Below are 15,305 nucleotides of genomic sequence, written 5' to 3'. Positions count from 1 at the left end.
AGGCTGATAGCCAGGAAAGGGGCCATGGATATTACCCCCTTCCGCAGCCAATATCACCCTTCAGCAATCCCAGAAATGACATCCATAAGATGCTCCAAATCTGGAGCTTAGCCTCTGCTCTTCCCACAGCCCTGTAGCGGTGGCAAGTGGGGTAATGGGGTTGGGGTTCACATCAGCCTTGTATTGGTGGCTGACATGAAGCCTAGGTTAGTAATGCAGGGCGTCTATAAGACGCCCCCATTACTAACCGCGTAGTAAAATTTCCAACGCGTTATCAATAAAAACGGCCAGAAGAAAGTATTTTATTGAAATTAAAAAAATCATTTAAACAGTGTGTAATTTTATTACACGCCCAGTCCCCAAATCCCTTGATCGTCTGTAAAAAACAAAACAAAAAAATAAGAAACAACCATATCTCTCACCTGTGCGCCGTCAAGACTTAATCCAGATTGTCCCTCGGCGATTGGGGGCACTTCTACAGCAGTCACATCAATCACTGATGGGACTGCTGTAGAAGACAGCAATGTACACTGACAGGAGTGCAAAATCACTCCTGTCAGTGTACATTGATGCTGCAGGAGTGAGTTCAACTGAGTTCATCAGCTGATCAGCCCTGGTGACCTCATACTGTATCAGTGATATGAGGGAACATTCTCAGGAATGTTCCCACGCAACTCCGGTGCCGTAAACTGAGGTCACGGAGCTCATTAGCTGATCTTTAGCTGATGACCTCACGTAAACTCAGCAGTGATGTACACTGCCGGGAGCGAGCGCGCTCCCACCAGTGTACCGCCGGCCGCTGAGGGATCAGGACGCGGGGTGGAATATCGTGAGGACACCAGGGGACGCCGGACAGGTGTTTTTTATTATTTTACTTTTTTTCTTGTTTACACTCGCCGCGCACACGCCGGCTCGGCTGAGGAGACTACTGCTCCCCTCAGCACCGCCACTCTCGCTGTTACTAGCCGGAGCGGCGGTCGGATGATGGGAGAAGTAGTCTTCCCCAGCACCAACCTATGTGTGTTTTTTGCAGCGTATTTGACCCATTGACGTCAAATATGCAGCAAACAACCGCAGCAAATCCGCAAATATATTTCTAACTGCGGAGTTACTGCGGTTCAATTAAAGTCAATGGGCGGGAATCGCTGCAGAAACGCTACATAGAATGGACATGCTGCGTATTTAAATGCAATGACAATCCTCAGCGGAAAACTACGCATCCTGTGCACAGCACATCAGGATTGTCATTGCATTGGCTAGCAGACGGATTACATAGCGTTTTTGATGCATTTCCGTGCGGAAAAAACGCTGCGAAAAAGCATCAAAAACGCACAGTGTGCACTTAACCTTAAACAAACAAAAAAAACAAGACCTCAATCTGACCTTAACCTTGCAGTCATCTATGATCTATTTTCTCGCTTTCCTCATCTCACACTCCAATCAGACCCTCAAAATCAGTTTTCTATCATTCTATCAGAAAAGCCGTCTCAATAAATCTCCTACGTAGAATTGACGGAAGAACTTTTGCACCGTGCATGCTTGCCAGAAAGGGATTTATTAAGGGAGTTGAGCAAAAGTTCCTTTCCTGATTTTACATCCCATAACAAATGCAAATCAACTTTATTTAAAGAGGAAGTATCATGAATCAAAATATTGTCACCCGGAGAAAAAACAAAACAAAACAAATTGGTGTTTTTTCAAGAAAGGCGCGCAATTCTTCGAAACCAGTGTTTATGAAGGATGGAACTTTTTATACAACAGTTCAACTAATGAAACGCAAACAAATACACAAACCCTGTTACATAGTAGCAAACAACTTAAAGGGAACCTGTCAAACTTCTTTGCCATTAAACTGTTTAAATGACTGTGTAGCCCTTTAAAAAAGATAAGCAAGTTGATCCCTTTATGATCCCAAAGCCAGAATGTCTGTATCTGTGTGTCTGTATAAGCATTGTGGTGCGATGATGCACGTCTAGCTCCTCAGCCTCACGCTGTATTCCCTGCAGTGTATGGGAGCAAACGACTTGTCAATCAACCAGAGGAGAGGGAATAAAGCGTGAGGCTGCGGAGCTGGAAGTGCATCGTCACGACACAGATCACTTCCGTATATAGAGAACTTCAAAACGGGATTTCTCACTGCAGGAGCAGGTCTTTGGAGTCGTAAAGGGATCAACTTGATTATCTTTTAAAGGGCTACATAGACATATAAATGGTTTTAGGTGTAGAAGTTCCTGACAGGTTTCCTTTAACCAGAAGAAATCCAATTCACTTGTCATCAGCGCCTCTCACCTACCCAATTTAGAAATGAGAGAACTGGGATAACCCTTTGGGAAAGTACCAGGAGGCCAAAAGGAAACCATTACAATCACGGGGCACATTTAACAGATTGTGGATTTCTCAGAGTGGGACCAGCACCCATTATATGTATTTAGATCCCGTGGATTAAACCACAGAGCGATTTACTAAAGAGTGGAAGAAAAAACGAGTATTGAGTTACTGCTCAATTTTGTGAGGTCACTGCTATTATCAGGGTCAGAGCAATTTTTTTCATGAAATGACAATGGTCCAAAAAATACTTTTAAGATATGTGATGAATCAGAGACACAAGGGTGTTTTTAAAGGGACTCTGTCAGCACAGAATGACTGTCCAAACCAAGCACAGCCGCTCGGTACACCCTTGGTGTGGCCAAACAGTTCAGTGCACCTTTCTACCTACTTGTTTTCCCTCTTTCTCCATCCTTCTATGGTTCTATAAAGCCAGAGATGTCAATCAAAAGAAGAGGGGAGGGGTGGAGAAAGACAAAACAGCCAAGTGCACTTAAATGTTTGGTACAACTGTGCTTGGTTTGAAAAGTCATTCTATGCTCCCTTTAAAGAAGTAGTCAGTACAATCACAACCCTGCCGCTGGCTTAGAGTGAAGGGGTTTTCAGTTTTCAGGAAAGTTGTGTTCCAGGCACAGTTTGTTGTTTAAAAAAAAAACAAAAAAAAACTGCTTTACTAACTCTCCCTGAGTCTTGCGTTAAGTCTCCACCACTCCTAGTGTCTATATTGTTGACAGCGCTGCAGCCAATCAGTGAGCTCAGTGGCTCAGCCTGTGTAGATGGCACAATCTGCTGAACTCAATGATTGGCTGCAGCACTGACGACGAGACTCAACACTGCAAACAACAGACATTAAGAGCTGAAGAACTCACTAATTGGCTGCACAGCTGACAAGTTAACTCTGCACTGCCAAAAACAGAGTGGCTGAACTCACTGATGGGCTGCAGTGCTGTCAACGTGACTTGGGGCTGGAGACAATAGACAGCATGAAAACCTAAACTCACTGATCTGACAGTGCTGCAGCCACAACAGACAGCATGGGCCACTGAACTGACCGATTGGTTGCAGTGCTGTTGACGTGACAAAAGAGAAGATGAGCCGCTGAGCTCAGTTATTGGCCGCAGCGCTGTCGATGTGGCGTCAGTGCTGTCGACAGTAACAGAAACTGGGACAAGCGGAAGATACTCACCCTGGACTAAGAAATGCCATAATAAATGTTGCAAATGGAGGACTTTTTATGGGATGTAAAAACAAATGAAAATTATTCCAATATTACATTAAAAAAAAAAAAAAAAAAAAACCTTTAAAAAAATCCTTTAACTCTTTTCCGCTTGCTTAAAACAAGCTTCGAAAGACAACAGAGCAAGTTGATCAGCGCTCGATTTCCTTGTAATCGTTGGCACAGAATGCTATTTATTGTGATACTTTGCTCATGTAAAGTTTCATTATTGCCAGTTGCAAATCCCTTCTAACTTAAGCGGCTCGTGCTGTCGACAGACAATGATTCTGATGGCGAGCGGTGGACATGTACACACATCAATAATGCTCGTCTACACAATCGTCAGATTTTGTATCCAAGCAAAAATTGTCAAAAAGTGCAATAAATGACTGATAAGTGTGCCAAATTATACTAAAATCCCGCAAGAAAGTAATTAATGGAACCCAACAAATCAAATGTATATGCTCCCCAATATGGCAGACGGTTTTACTGTAATACCAACCACCAGGATAGGTTACGATAGGACAACAACAATCTGCTGACATTTTTTCTTCTGCCGATTTGTCCAGGTCAGGTCGCAACGAATTTATGAATGATCTCGGAGCAGATTCAGTGGCACCACTTTATACAGGTCATACAGACAACATTATTAATACATGACTGTGTGCAAGCCTTTGTTTTGTTTTTTTTTTAAGGATAAAAATGAAATAATAAATAAGAATAATAAGCACTTTGTGATAATAAAAAAAAAATAATATATATATATATAAAAAAAAAACGTTGAAAAATTGAGCCAATGAAACCAGTGCAGCTGGTCGTAGTCTTCTCAAGGCTGTGCCTACTTTTTATGTCCTGCATAAAAATGGCTAATACACCGCAAAGCACGATGAAGCAAATACAAAGGAGGGGAGCATGCACCTCGTCCGGTTAGAATGTGATGGATTTGGACATCTGCGTCACAGTTTTGTCGGACGAGTAGAAATTGTTATCGGAAAGGGTTTTAAGAATAAGTGGTTTCTCTGATTGCTTTAGTTTAGATGTTTGGAGTGAAGTTGGGAGATTTGTGCTTGGACTTACAGGGCCGTTTATATATTGATTTAGTGGTATAGAACTTTGTTCTTCCCATGTCTGGATACCACATGTAAGCGCATGTTTGAGGCTATGGGACAAGGGATGCGCTACGCGTTTCACATCCTGGAAGCCTTGCTTACTAGCATGGGACACCTGGATGGCAGTAACCGTCTTAACCACTTGGTAGGCGCTAGAGGTGTGAGTTAATGATGGCGATGACTTGGTAAGAGAACTCCTATTTTCTTGCTGGTCAGGTTGGGTAGCAAGTAATGTAGGAACACTGCCCGAGGGTCCTTGTTGGCAAGACATAGAAGGTGAGAATTGCGAGAACTTGGCCATATCAGCTGGCTCCTCTGTCGACAAGTCAAGAGCATTACATATGCTTGACGACTGCCATGTGTCCGTTTCCAGTTCACCCAAGGATGAGTCTGTAGGGCATGGTGGCCATTCTTGATCGAAATCTGACATATTATCATACTGGGAAGAACATCTTCTAATGTCCAATTCTGGCGGCAGAAGAGAGGTCAGTTGTCCGGTCGGAGCAGTGCTCTCTTCTTCGGGAGTAGAAAAGTCACATTCGCTTCCTTGCATGACGGACAAAGTATTACAACATGGAGGGTCATCACTTGGTGACGGTGTTACCTCAACCGAACATGGTCGGAAAGGACTTGTTTCTGAATCTGAAAGCAGAGGAACGTCTCCTTTTCCTTCATTCAGCAAATGTTGCTGCCATTGGCCCTCGCTTGTTACGTTCCTAATTGTTGTCTTTTCCTTACAATCATTATTACAATCCACATTGTGGGAATCGGCATTCGGTACACTAAAGCTTTCAGATTTCATAGTAGACGACAGGGAATCTTGCACTGCCTGGTCATCTATAATACTTGGTTCCTTATTCTCAAGCACACAGTCCGGTTGACCTTCATGACCCTCGCTGTCTTCATGTTTGGCATCATTTTCGTTTTCTGCTACATCCGACTCGAGTTTTTGCTGCTCCACCAACTTGTGGCAATCTGCTATCACTGGTTGTGACTCAACAGGTTTAGGGGCCTCAGTCACAGGTCGAGAGCCACCATTGTGTTGAGGAGCAGATACCATATTCTTGATTTTATCACCAGTGTTTGAGTTGTTCTCATTGACATCTGCAGAAGGCTTCGAGCTTTGTGATGTGCTGCCATCATCCGTTCTGTCTACAATATTACACTCTACTGTTGTTTTAACAGGAAGCAGATGAACAGGAATATCTTGACCCAGGGTCTTTTTGGGGAATTCTTCAGCCTTTCCTAAGAATAGATGACAAATGTAAAGAAGGTTACAATTATTACATTTTTTTTTGTTGAAAAAGGGAATATTACAAATTGAGTGTAAAGGCCCCATACAGGTTATCACTATCGTTCAGTCGACCGCCATCTTCCCTATATGCGTGAACGCTCGGTAGAGTGCTCCTGTACGTGAAAGCTGCTGCCAGACTCCCATGGTGGCGGTTTACCCCCCAGAGAATGAAAGAATCAGCCACTGGAAATCCAACATGCTGGATTCTCCTCTTGCCTGATATCATCTATCAGGGAAGAGTTGGCAAGGCCCCTCATACACATTAGACTGTCAGATGATCCCACCGATACCCACAAGTTCGGCCAATTTTAGTTTAAGGTGTATGATATTGTGCTGACATGTATATGGCAATTGATAGACAACTATAAATTCTACTTTTGGTTTTGACAAATAAAGTAAAAATATCGTGGACAGAAAAATTATTCTTGTTAAACTTTCATGAACTAAAGTTGTAAAAAAAAAAAAAAAACCCTACCTGTAAGTACCCTGCAGGGGCCACAACAGGGCTTTGTTCCACACAGTACATTGCTTATATCCAGCAAATGTCAGAGCAGGTTTTACCTAATCATTTTGGGGTGTGGGGTGTCGGACTGATGTCATCCCGGGGACAGGGTATTAATTGTTTAATACCAGACAACCACTTTAAAACTGTGTAGCAGGAGCTGTATAGTCATCATCAGTAACTGTTATAGAAAGACTTGGCGAATGTCAGTAGTACAGGCTATGCATTTTCAATATACTGGAAGTTCTGTTAACAGATAGTTATTCACTGCTAATTTTAATGGTAAGTTTCTAGTGGGCAGGGAGGGGGAGGGGGACGGAGAGTGAGAGAGAGAGGGGGGCAGAGAGGGGGGCAGAGAGGGGGGCAGAGAGGGGGGCAGAGAGGGGGGCAGAGAGGGGGACAGAGAGGGGGACAGAGAGGGGGACAGAGAGGTCATAATCATTCTATTACAGTCAGCAGCATGAAAAAGTACACCAGGTAATTTAAAAAATAAAAACAAAAAAGTGATATTATAAGAACACCATACCTGGCGGCGGTAGCTCTAGTTTCATCTTCCTCAGTTCGGCCATAGATGTCTGCAGCTGCTCTACCACAATGTCATCATCATAACTCAGAGACCGTGCGATCTTTTCTTGCAGAAACTCCCGTAGATCTTCCATGGACATCTTCAGCAGACGCTCTGCCCACGAAGACAAGAAACGAGGACCATTATTGGCACCGTAGCGTCATGCCAGGAGTTCAGCATTACAGTGTTAAGTATGATAATGATGTATGGACCCGTAAACTGTGAGCATTTTTTTTCCTATAAAAACTTTTTTAAACTTTACCAGAATATTAACAACTTGTGCGACACCAAACCCTCCACCATCATCTGGCCTATAGATAAAAAGAAACAGGTCTTACTTTTGTGCAGTTTCAGTATAGTGTACGCCATGGCAGGAAGCACTCGCTCCCCCTCCAGGATATAGATGTCCCATAGTCTCAAAGTGAGCGTAAAAGGTGTCTGAAAAAAGAAAAATGGCGAACTGAGAAAAACACAACATTGAAGGTGACATAGAGAATCTGGACCAGGACGATACAGTTCTGCTGCTCGGTCGGAAGCTCCTTCATTCTCTATACGAGAGCCGCTGTCAGACTCCCTGGTGGCGACTTATCTCCAGAAAAAAAAAAAAGGATCGGCTACTGATATTCAGGAAATTTGAAGCAAAGATAAAGGTGACACAAACCTGATGTTTGGTTTTTTTTTATCTTTAAATTCCTAATTTTTTTATTTTTTACTACTTATATATAAAAAAAAAAAAAAATCTGCACAAGTTTGGCATCACAGTAATCGTACGGACCTGGACAATCCCATTGCCCGGTCACTGGCTGCAAGTATGGAATTGCAGTTTTTTCAGCATTTGGAACTTTTTTTCCCATTGATTTTTAGCAGTACAATATATGGTAAAGTGATTCACATCATTCAAAACTACAACTCGTCCTGGAAATATTCATACAACCACGTCAGAAAAAAAAAAGGAGGAAAAAATTGAGAGTGGAAAGATGTACAAATCGCCCGATCTTTAAGAGGTTAATACTGATAATACTACGGAGTCTAGAGAAGGTTTATAGTCTTTACCCGATCCAAGAAGCATTGCAGAAACCACTTTGTTGTATAAATCCCAGTGGACATGTCTTCTTTATCCTATAAAAACACAACCACGAGGTTAGGTGGACTGGAAAACCAGATATTTTGTATTTATGGAGACATTTTATATATAAAAAGTTGGAAATTTACAGCACAATTATAGATGTACATGTAAAATTTCTGTTCTCGCTCTTAAGGTTTAACTAAAACACTATAGGTGGCTAAAACTGGGCCGGAGAATGAACTTGCGATGGCCCCATACACGTGTCAGATTAGATAAGGCAATGGCGCCGTTCGATGCAGCCATACATGTCCAATGTCAATGTCAATTGTTGAAGAATTGTTCATTGGTCGTCCAAGGGACTCATGTACAACCCAGCTCACCAGATCATCGGATGAAGAAAATCCAACAAGTGTGCCTGGGATTTTGATCAATTACAGGCATTGGTGGATCATTCGTCAATCGAAACAACCTATAATTAATTTACTCAATCTCGTCAACCGCTGTTTGTTACAACTGATATCAGACATTTTCCATCAACCTCAATCTAATGTGTATGGGAAGCTTTAGTAAGAATCTGCAGCTGCATCTCCCTCCTCTCCCATCACCTGCTTTTAAAGACTCAATACATATATTAGATAAAAATCACCTGAGCCCACCGATAACGGCAGGATCCACCTTCAGTCTGTGGTCTCTCGACTGAGATATGATGTCGATGGAGAGAAGAATCCGGACTGTTGGTTTTCAGGAGCCGATCACTGGAGATACAGTGGGTACGGAAAGTATTCAGACCCCTTTAACCCTTTCGCAACCTTGGGTTTTGTCGTTTTTGCTTTTTCGTTTTTTGCTCCCCTTGTTCCCAGAGCCATAGCGTTTTTATTGTTTGGGCAATATGGCCATGTGAGGCCTTATTTTTTGCGGGACGAGTTGTACTTTTCAACGCCATTACTAGTTTTACCATATCATGTACGGGAAAAAAATTCCAAGTGTGGTGAAATTGCAAAAAAAGTGCAATACCACAGTTGTTTTTTATTTATTTTTTTACCACGTTCACTGAATGCTAAAACTGACCTGCCATTCTTATTCTACAGGTCATTACGAGTTCATAGACACCAAACATGTATAGGTTCTTTTATATTTAAGTGGTGAAAAAAAAATCCAAAATTTGGTATAAAAAAAAAATAAAAAAATAACGCCATTTTCCGAGACCTGTAGCGTCTCCATTTTTCGTGATCTGGGGCTGGGTGAGGGCTTATTTTTTGCGCGCCGGGCTGACGTTTTTATTGATAACATTTTGGGGTAGATCCGATGTTTTGATCGCCCGTTATTGCATTTTATTGCAATTTTGCGGCGACCAAAAAACGTAATTCTGGCGTTTAGAATTTTTTTCTCATTACGGCGTTTACCGATCGGATTAATTCTTTTTTTATATTGATAGATCGGGTGATTCTGAACGCGGCGATACCAAATATGTGTATGTGGGGTTTATTTTTTATTATTTTATTTTGAATGGGGCAAAAGGGGGGTGTGATTTAAACTTATATATTTTTTTTTTTTAAAAACTTTTTTTTTTCACTTACTGCATGCTTCAATAGTCTCCATAGGAGACTAGAAGCAGCAGTTGTCTGATCGGCTCTGCTACATACAGGGGACCAGCAGGTCCCCTGTATGCAGCAGAAATGGTCCTGTGCTATGAGCGCCGACCACTAGGTGGCGCTCATAGCGACAAGATCATGACAACCACAGGCGTCTGCTGCAGACCCTGGGTTGTCATGCACGCCCATCGGCGACCTGCGATCACGTGACAGGGTCGCTGATGGGCGGGGCTTATGACGCGCTACCCAGAAGCGCGCGTTAAATGTCGCTGTCGGAGATTGACAGCGGCATTTAACAGGTTAACAGCCGCGGGAGGATCGCGATTCCACCCGTGGCTGTTGCGGGCACATGTCAGCTGTAAGAATCAGCTGACATGTGCTCCGTTCAGTGAGGGCTCAGCGCAGCAGCCTTCACTGAACGGGCAGTATGCAAATGTGCGTACTATGACGTCATGGGCTCTAAAGGGGTTAAATTTTTCACTCTGTTTCATTGCAGCCATTTGGTAAATTCTAAAAAGTTAATTTTTTTCCTCATTAAAGTACACTCTGCACCCCATCTCGACTGAAAAAAAAAAAAAATTGTAGAAATTTTTGCAAATTTTATAAAAAAGAAAAACTAAAATATCACATGGTAAGAAGTATTCAGACCCTTTGCTCAGTATTGAGTAGAAGCACCCTTTTGAGCTAGTACAGTCATGAGTCTCTTGGGAATGATGCAACAAGTTTTTCACACCTGGATTTGGGGATCCTCTGCCATTCTTCCTTGCAGATCCTCTCCAGTTGCGTCAGGTTGGATGGTAAACGTTGGTGGACAGCCATTTTCAGGTCTCTCTAGAGTTGCTCAATTGGGTTTAGGTCAGGGCTCTGGCTGCGCCAGTCAAGAATGGTCACAGAGTTGTTCTGAAGCCACTCCTTTGTTATTTTAGCTGTGTGCTTAGGGTCATTGTCTTGTTGGAAGCTGAATCTTCGGCCAAGGCTGAGGTCCAGAGCACTCTGGAAGAGGATTTCATCCAGGATATCTCTGTACTTGGCCGCATTCATGTTTCCTTCAACTGCAACCAGTCATCCTGTCCCTGCAGCTGAAAAACACCCCCATAGCATAATACGGCCACCACCATGTTCCACTGTTGGGATTATATTGGGCAGGTGATGAGAAGTGCCTGGTTTTCTCCACACATGCCGCTTAGAATTATGACCAAAAAGTTCTATTTTGATCTCATAAAACCAGAGAATCTTATTTCTCATAATCTGGGAGTCCTTCATGTGTTTTTGCGCAAACTCTATGCGGGCTTTCATATGTCTTGCACTGAGGAGAGGCTTCCGTTGGGCCACTCTGCCATAAAGGCCCGACTGGTGGAGGGCTGCAGTGATAGTTGACTTTGGGGAACTTTCTCCCATCTTCCTACTGCATCTCTGGAGCTCAGCCACAGTGATCTTGGGCTTCTTCTTTACCTCTCTCACCAGGGCTCTTCTCCCACAATTGCTCAGTTTGGCTGGATGGCCAGGTCTAGGAAGACTTCTGGTGGTCCCAAACTTCTTCCATTTAAGGATTATGGAGGCCACTGTGCTCTTAGGAACCTTGAGTAATGCAGAAATTCTTTTGTAACCTTGACCAGATCTGTGCCTTGCCACAATTCTGTCTCTGAGCTCCTTGGGCAGTTCCTTTGAGCTCATGATTCTCATTTGGTCTGACATGCACTGTGAGCTGTGAGGTCTTATATAGACAGGTGTGTGCCTTTCCAAATCAAGTCCTATCAGTTTAATTAAACACAGCTGGACCCCAATGAAGGAGTAGAACCAGCTCAAGGAGGATCACAAGGAAATGGACAGCATGTGACTTAAATATGAGTGTCTGAGCAAAGGGTCTGAATACTTATGACCATGTGATATTTCAGTTTTTCTTTTTTAATAAATTTGCAAAAATTTCTACATTTCTGTTTTTTTTCAGTCAGATGGGGTGCAGAGTGTACTTTAATGAGAAAAAAAATGAACTTTTTAGAATTTACCAAATGGCTGCAATGAAACAGAGTGAAAAAATTAAAGGGGTCTGAATACTTTCCGTACCCACTGTAAGTGGCAGTGGCTCTCTCATAGAGAATACGGGAACACTCGGCTGAGCGAACGCTCCTGTGAGGGGGAGAGGAGAGAGGATAGTGCAGCTATCTAATGTGTATGGGCAGCATTATACTGTAATGGGGTATTGAGGCAGCAACTTCTAGATCAGTGGGGGTCTGATTGTGTCCAGAGCAGGACAATGTGATCCCCACTAGAATGGCAGTCCGCTGCTCCACTCATTCTCTATGGGACTGCTGAATGTGGTATTCAGCTTTCTCCAGCAGTTCCATAGTGGATAAATGACGCAGCGGTTGAGCATATGTGCCTGAGGTCTAATCTAAAGGGAATCAAACTGCCCCATTCTGGTGATTGGTGCAGGTCCCATCAATCTAGAAGTTGTCGGTGATAGAGGGGTATTCCTGCAAGAAGTCAAGATTAAAAATAAATAAAAAATCAAAGATACCATGCATATCCCAACCAGAAATCAGAAGGTTACCATGTGCTTTTTTAACTTGGGGAACAACTTGCTGAGAATTTGCTCATGATGACTTTGAAACCTTTGAAGTTTGGGGAAGCCGGGGATGAAAAACCCTTTTAAAGAAATGAAGAGACCTCTGTTAGTCACACGACACGATGGTTCATTCGCTTTTCTCTGGAGAACGTGATCAGATTTTCAGATGCCGACGTTCTCCAGATTACAAAGCAACAGACAGACGGGCACATCCGACGCTCACCCAGAAACTGAGGATCATGTCTAGTGATCTCAGAAAACCGGATAAGAATTTCTTCCCAACGTATTGCACAAGTTAAGATTGTAGACCGATCCATACAAATTCTTCAAGATCTGTGATGGAGGCAACTCAAGGGAGGGCTCGGCTAACAGCTACCACCGGGATGAGATTTATAGAAATCATGCCCAAAGTAGCCATTTTGGGGACATTAGTGGGATGAGTGGTGCATCAAGGGAGGGATGGGACTTAAAGTGGTTGTCCACTTTTAATTAAATGCATGTATTTGGGGCTAGAAATAATTTTTGTAATTGGGTTCCAGTAATAATTTTGCACCGTTTGCGTTCTAGAGCCTCTGTTGTGCACTGTCTATTTCTTTCTGCAGAATAAGTCAACTGAGAATCTGTCAGTGAGCCCATTCAGATCGAATGACAGGCGAGTTTGTAACTCTTATCTGTCTTTTTTGGAGCTCCTCTCAGCTGATTTATGATCAGATTTTTAATAAAACCCAAATGCAAAATATGTTTTAGCCCCAAACATATGCATTTAAATAGAAAAAAAAATGTGTCCCTAAAAGTGGAAAACTACTTTAAATGGACTCCTGGACCTGTGCCACACCTACACATTCTGTACTGTGACCAACACCATTAACATCTGGCGTGAGAGTTGGGTGCTGATGTGACCACAATTGACAATCAGCAGGCGCTGATCAACTGCAGCCTTCAAAGAGTTTTTTCCTGTTTGGATGGAGAGTGAAGGCTGCAGCCGGTCAGTGTAACATCATTTGATAAACTCTCCCCTCGCTGCATGTCGATGCCTGGAGAATCAGTGGGGGACATAGTACAGAGTTGGCAGGAGCAGCATCAGTCTTAGAGGTGAGTATAGGTTGTTGTTTTTAACTTTTGCCGCACTGGGCCCATAAAGATGGATCTTTTATAGTAGTGTACAGCCCCTTTAATTGTGCTGATACTTAAAGAGGACCTGTCATCATATCTAAAGTGGCTACTTTCCGCTCTTATTGTATTCAGGCTGCTTCCAAGATTTCGGTTTTCTTTTTCAAATCCGTCATACGGTCCCATGGATCTGAGCCTTTTAATTTAGTGATACTGTATATGGTCATTACTAGGGGGGGCATGGCTCGCGGGATCCTCAGGGGCGTGGCTCGCGGGATCCTCAGGGGCGTGGCTCGCGGGATCTCAGGGGCGTGGCTCGCGGGATCCTCAGGGGCGTGGCTCGCGGGATCCTCAGGGGCGTGTCTTTAGGCTGCTCTGCATTATTACCCTGTGAGCAAACGCCCACTTGACCATAAAATTAGCACTAAATAAAAATGCCCATATCTGTGGAACCATATGTTGCATTTAAAAAAACAAACAAAAAATAGATTACTCAGGGGAGTGGCAGGAATAAAGCGAGAGCAAAAGGTGACAGGTCCTCTTTAACTAGCGCTCACCCTGTAAAACAGTATTTTGGCCTACTAGAAATTACGACTCCATTTTATTAAAGGGGCATTCAAGCCAAGAAGGAAATGTTGGAAGAGTTCAGCTCTGAAGCCTGTAGACTTATATATGCAACCCTACACTATAATGTATAATTATAATGGTATACTTAGCTTAAAATCCAAATTTGAGTATTTTTATCAGAATTTTGAAATTAAGTAATAAAGTACGTTGGCTGATACATTTAATAACAGACAAGAAAACAAGTAGGATTTCCATTTATACTGTCGTGCTGATTGAGATTCGAGAGAACTTTCCTAGCAGAGAAGGACCTTGACCTATCATGTCATGTTCTAGGTATTCACGTCTCAGTAACTTGTGAAAAAGTAATTTAGATATTCTAAAACTGGCAACGCAATTATTTTTGGGATGACTAAGTCATAAATAGCTAAAGATAGCGGAGACCAATGAATCCTCGCGGTCCTAAATGTAATTATATTCCCTGTGTGATAATATAAATAAATAAAAACAAATCTTGCAATTTTCACACTGGCCACTTGGACTTTTAGGCTCTAACTTCCTGTTTCAGGAAACAACACATGCACATAGCCACAATGGTCAGACTCCTCCCCTATCTTGTCATGAAGCATCTAATGAGGGAGTGCAAAAGTCATTGTGAAGGAAGGGGGAGCAGGTCAGCTGTGACATCGCCTATTGTTAATGGTGGATTCTTTGCTATCAGCTGTGTATAGAGGTGTTACCTGTCATTGTAATCCTGCCTCTCATGATAGTGAGACTGCTGAAAAGTCTTATGCACAGAACAAGAAGTTTAAGTGTGCAAATTTCATACTGTTCGCTGGGTCTAACAATTTTTTTATGGTCATATTTATATCTAATTTGAGTTATTTTTTTTATTAATTATATATGTAGGAAAACAAATTTTATTTATTTAAAAAATATATATTATTTATTTTTTGGGGGAGGGTGCACTTTTGCTTCCTATGTGGGTGTAGTACAGAGCACTTCCACTGCCTTGGCTCCTTCCTCCATTCTCAGCTTAACTACACCCTTCACTAGGTGATTAACATGCTGCAGCAGCGCTGTCAATCACCTAGTGGGGGGGAGGAGTTAGGCTGAGTCAGTGGAAGTGCTCTGTCCCACCCAAAGCACTTCCAGGCTCATTTGCATACCACTTTTATAGACGATTTCTCTGCAGAATAACAGCGGTTTTGTTTAATTAACTTGTGTTCCTCTAATTTACGCACGTGAGAACGGTTTGGGGTGTAGAAGGAATCAAGAGTTTCCTGTTCATCATTATAAGACGACATAAACTTATATCAAAAGTCCTGGATTTTACAAAATTGTGCTTTGTGCCGGAATCCGTATGGGCTGCTGTGATCCTGTAAATGATGGATGT

General features: G+C 42.6%; 1 protein-coding gene across 2 annotated transcripts in view; it reads right to left on the bottom strand.

Annotated features, from left to right (window-relative positions):
* Positions 1–1,436: 1,436 nt before the first annotated feature.
* LOC141173869 (uncharacterized) overlaps positions 1,437–15,305 on the bottom strand; it is a 59,579-nt gene continuing 45,710 nt past the window's right edge. For both annotated transcript variants that reach the window (XM_073658389.1, XM_073658390.1), the window contains 5 exons: positions 12,221–12,315; positions 8,065–8,130; positions 7,350–7,449; positions 6,973–7,125; positions 1,437–5,895 (listed from right to left, as the gene is read on the bottom strand). In XM_073658389.1, the coding sequence (XP_073514490.1) occupies positions 4,469–5,895; positions 6,973–7,125; positions 7,350–7,449; positions 8,065–8,130; positions 12,221–12,315 (1,841 nt within the window). In that variant the 3' untranslated portion in view covers positions 1,437–4,468. The remainder of the gene's footprint in view (positions 5,896–6,972; positions 7,126–7,349; positions 7,450–8,064; positions 8,131–12,220; positions 12,316–15,305) is intronic.

This window comes from Phyllobates terribilis, unplaced genomic scaffold (genome assembly GCF_046119375.1).
Source record: "Phyllobates terribilis strain yellow unplaced genomic scaffold, ASM4611937v1 Scaffold_13__5_contigs__length_258822181, whole genome shotgun sequence".
Classification (NCBI taxonomy): Eukaryota; Metazoa; Chordata; class Amphibia; order Anura; family Dendrobatidae; genus Phyllobates; species Phyllobates terribilis.
This window is presented reverse-complemented; position numbering and strand designations above follow the sequence as displayed.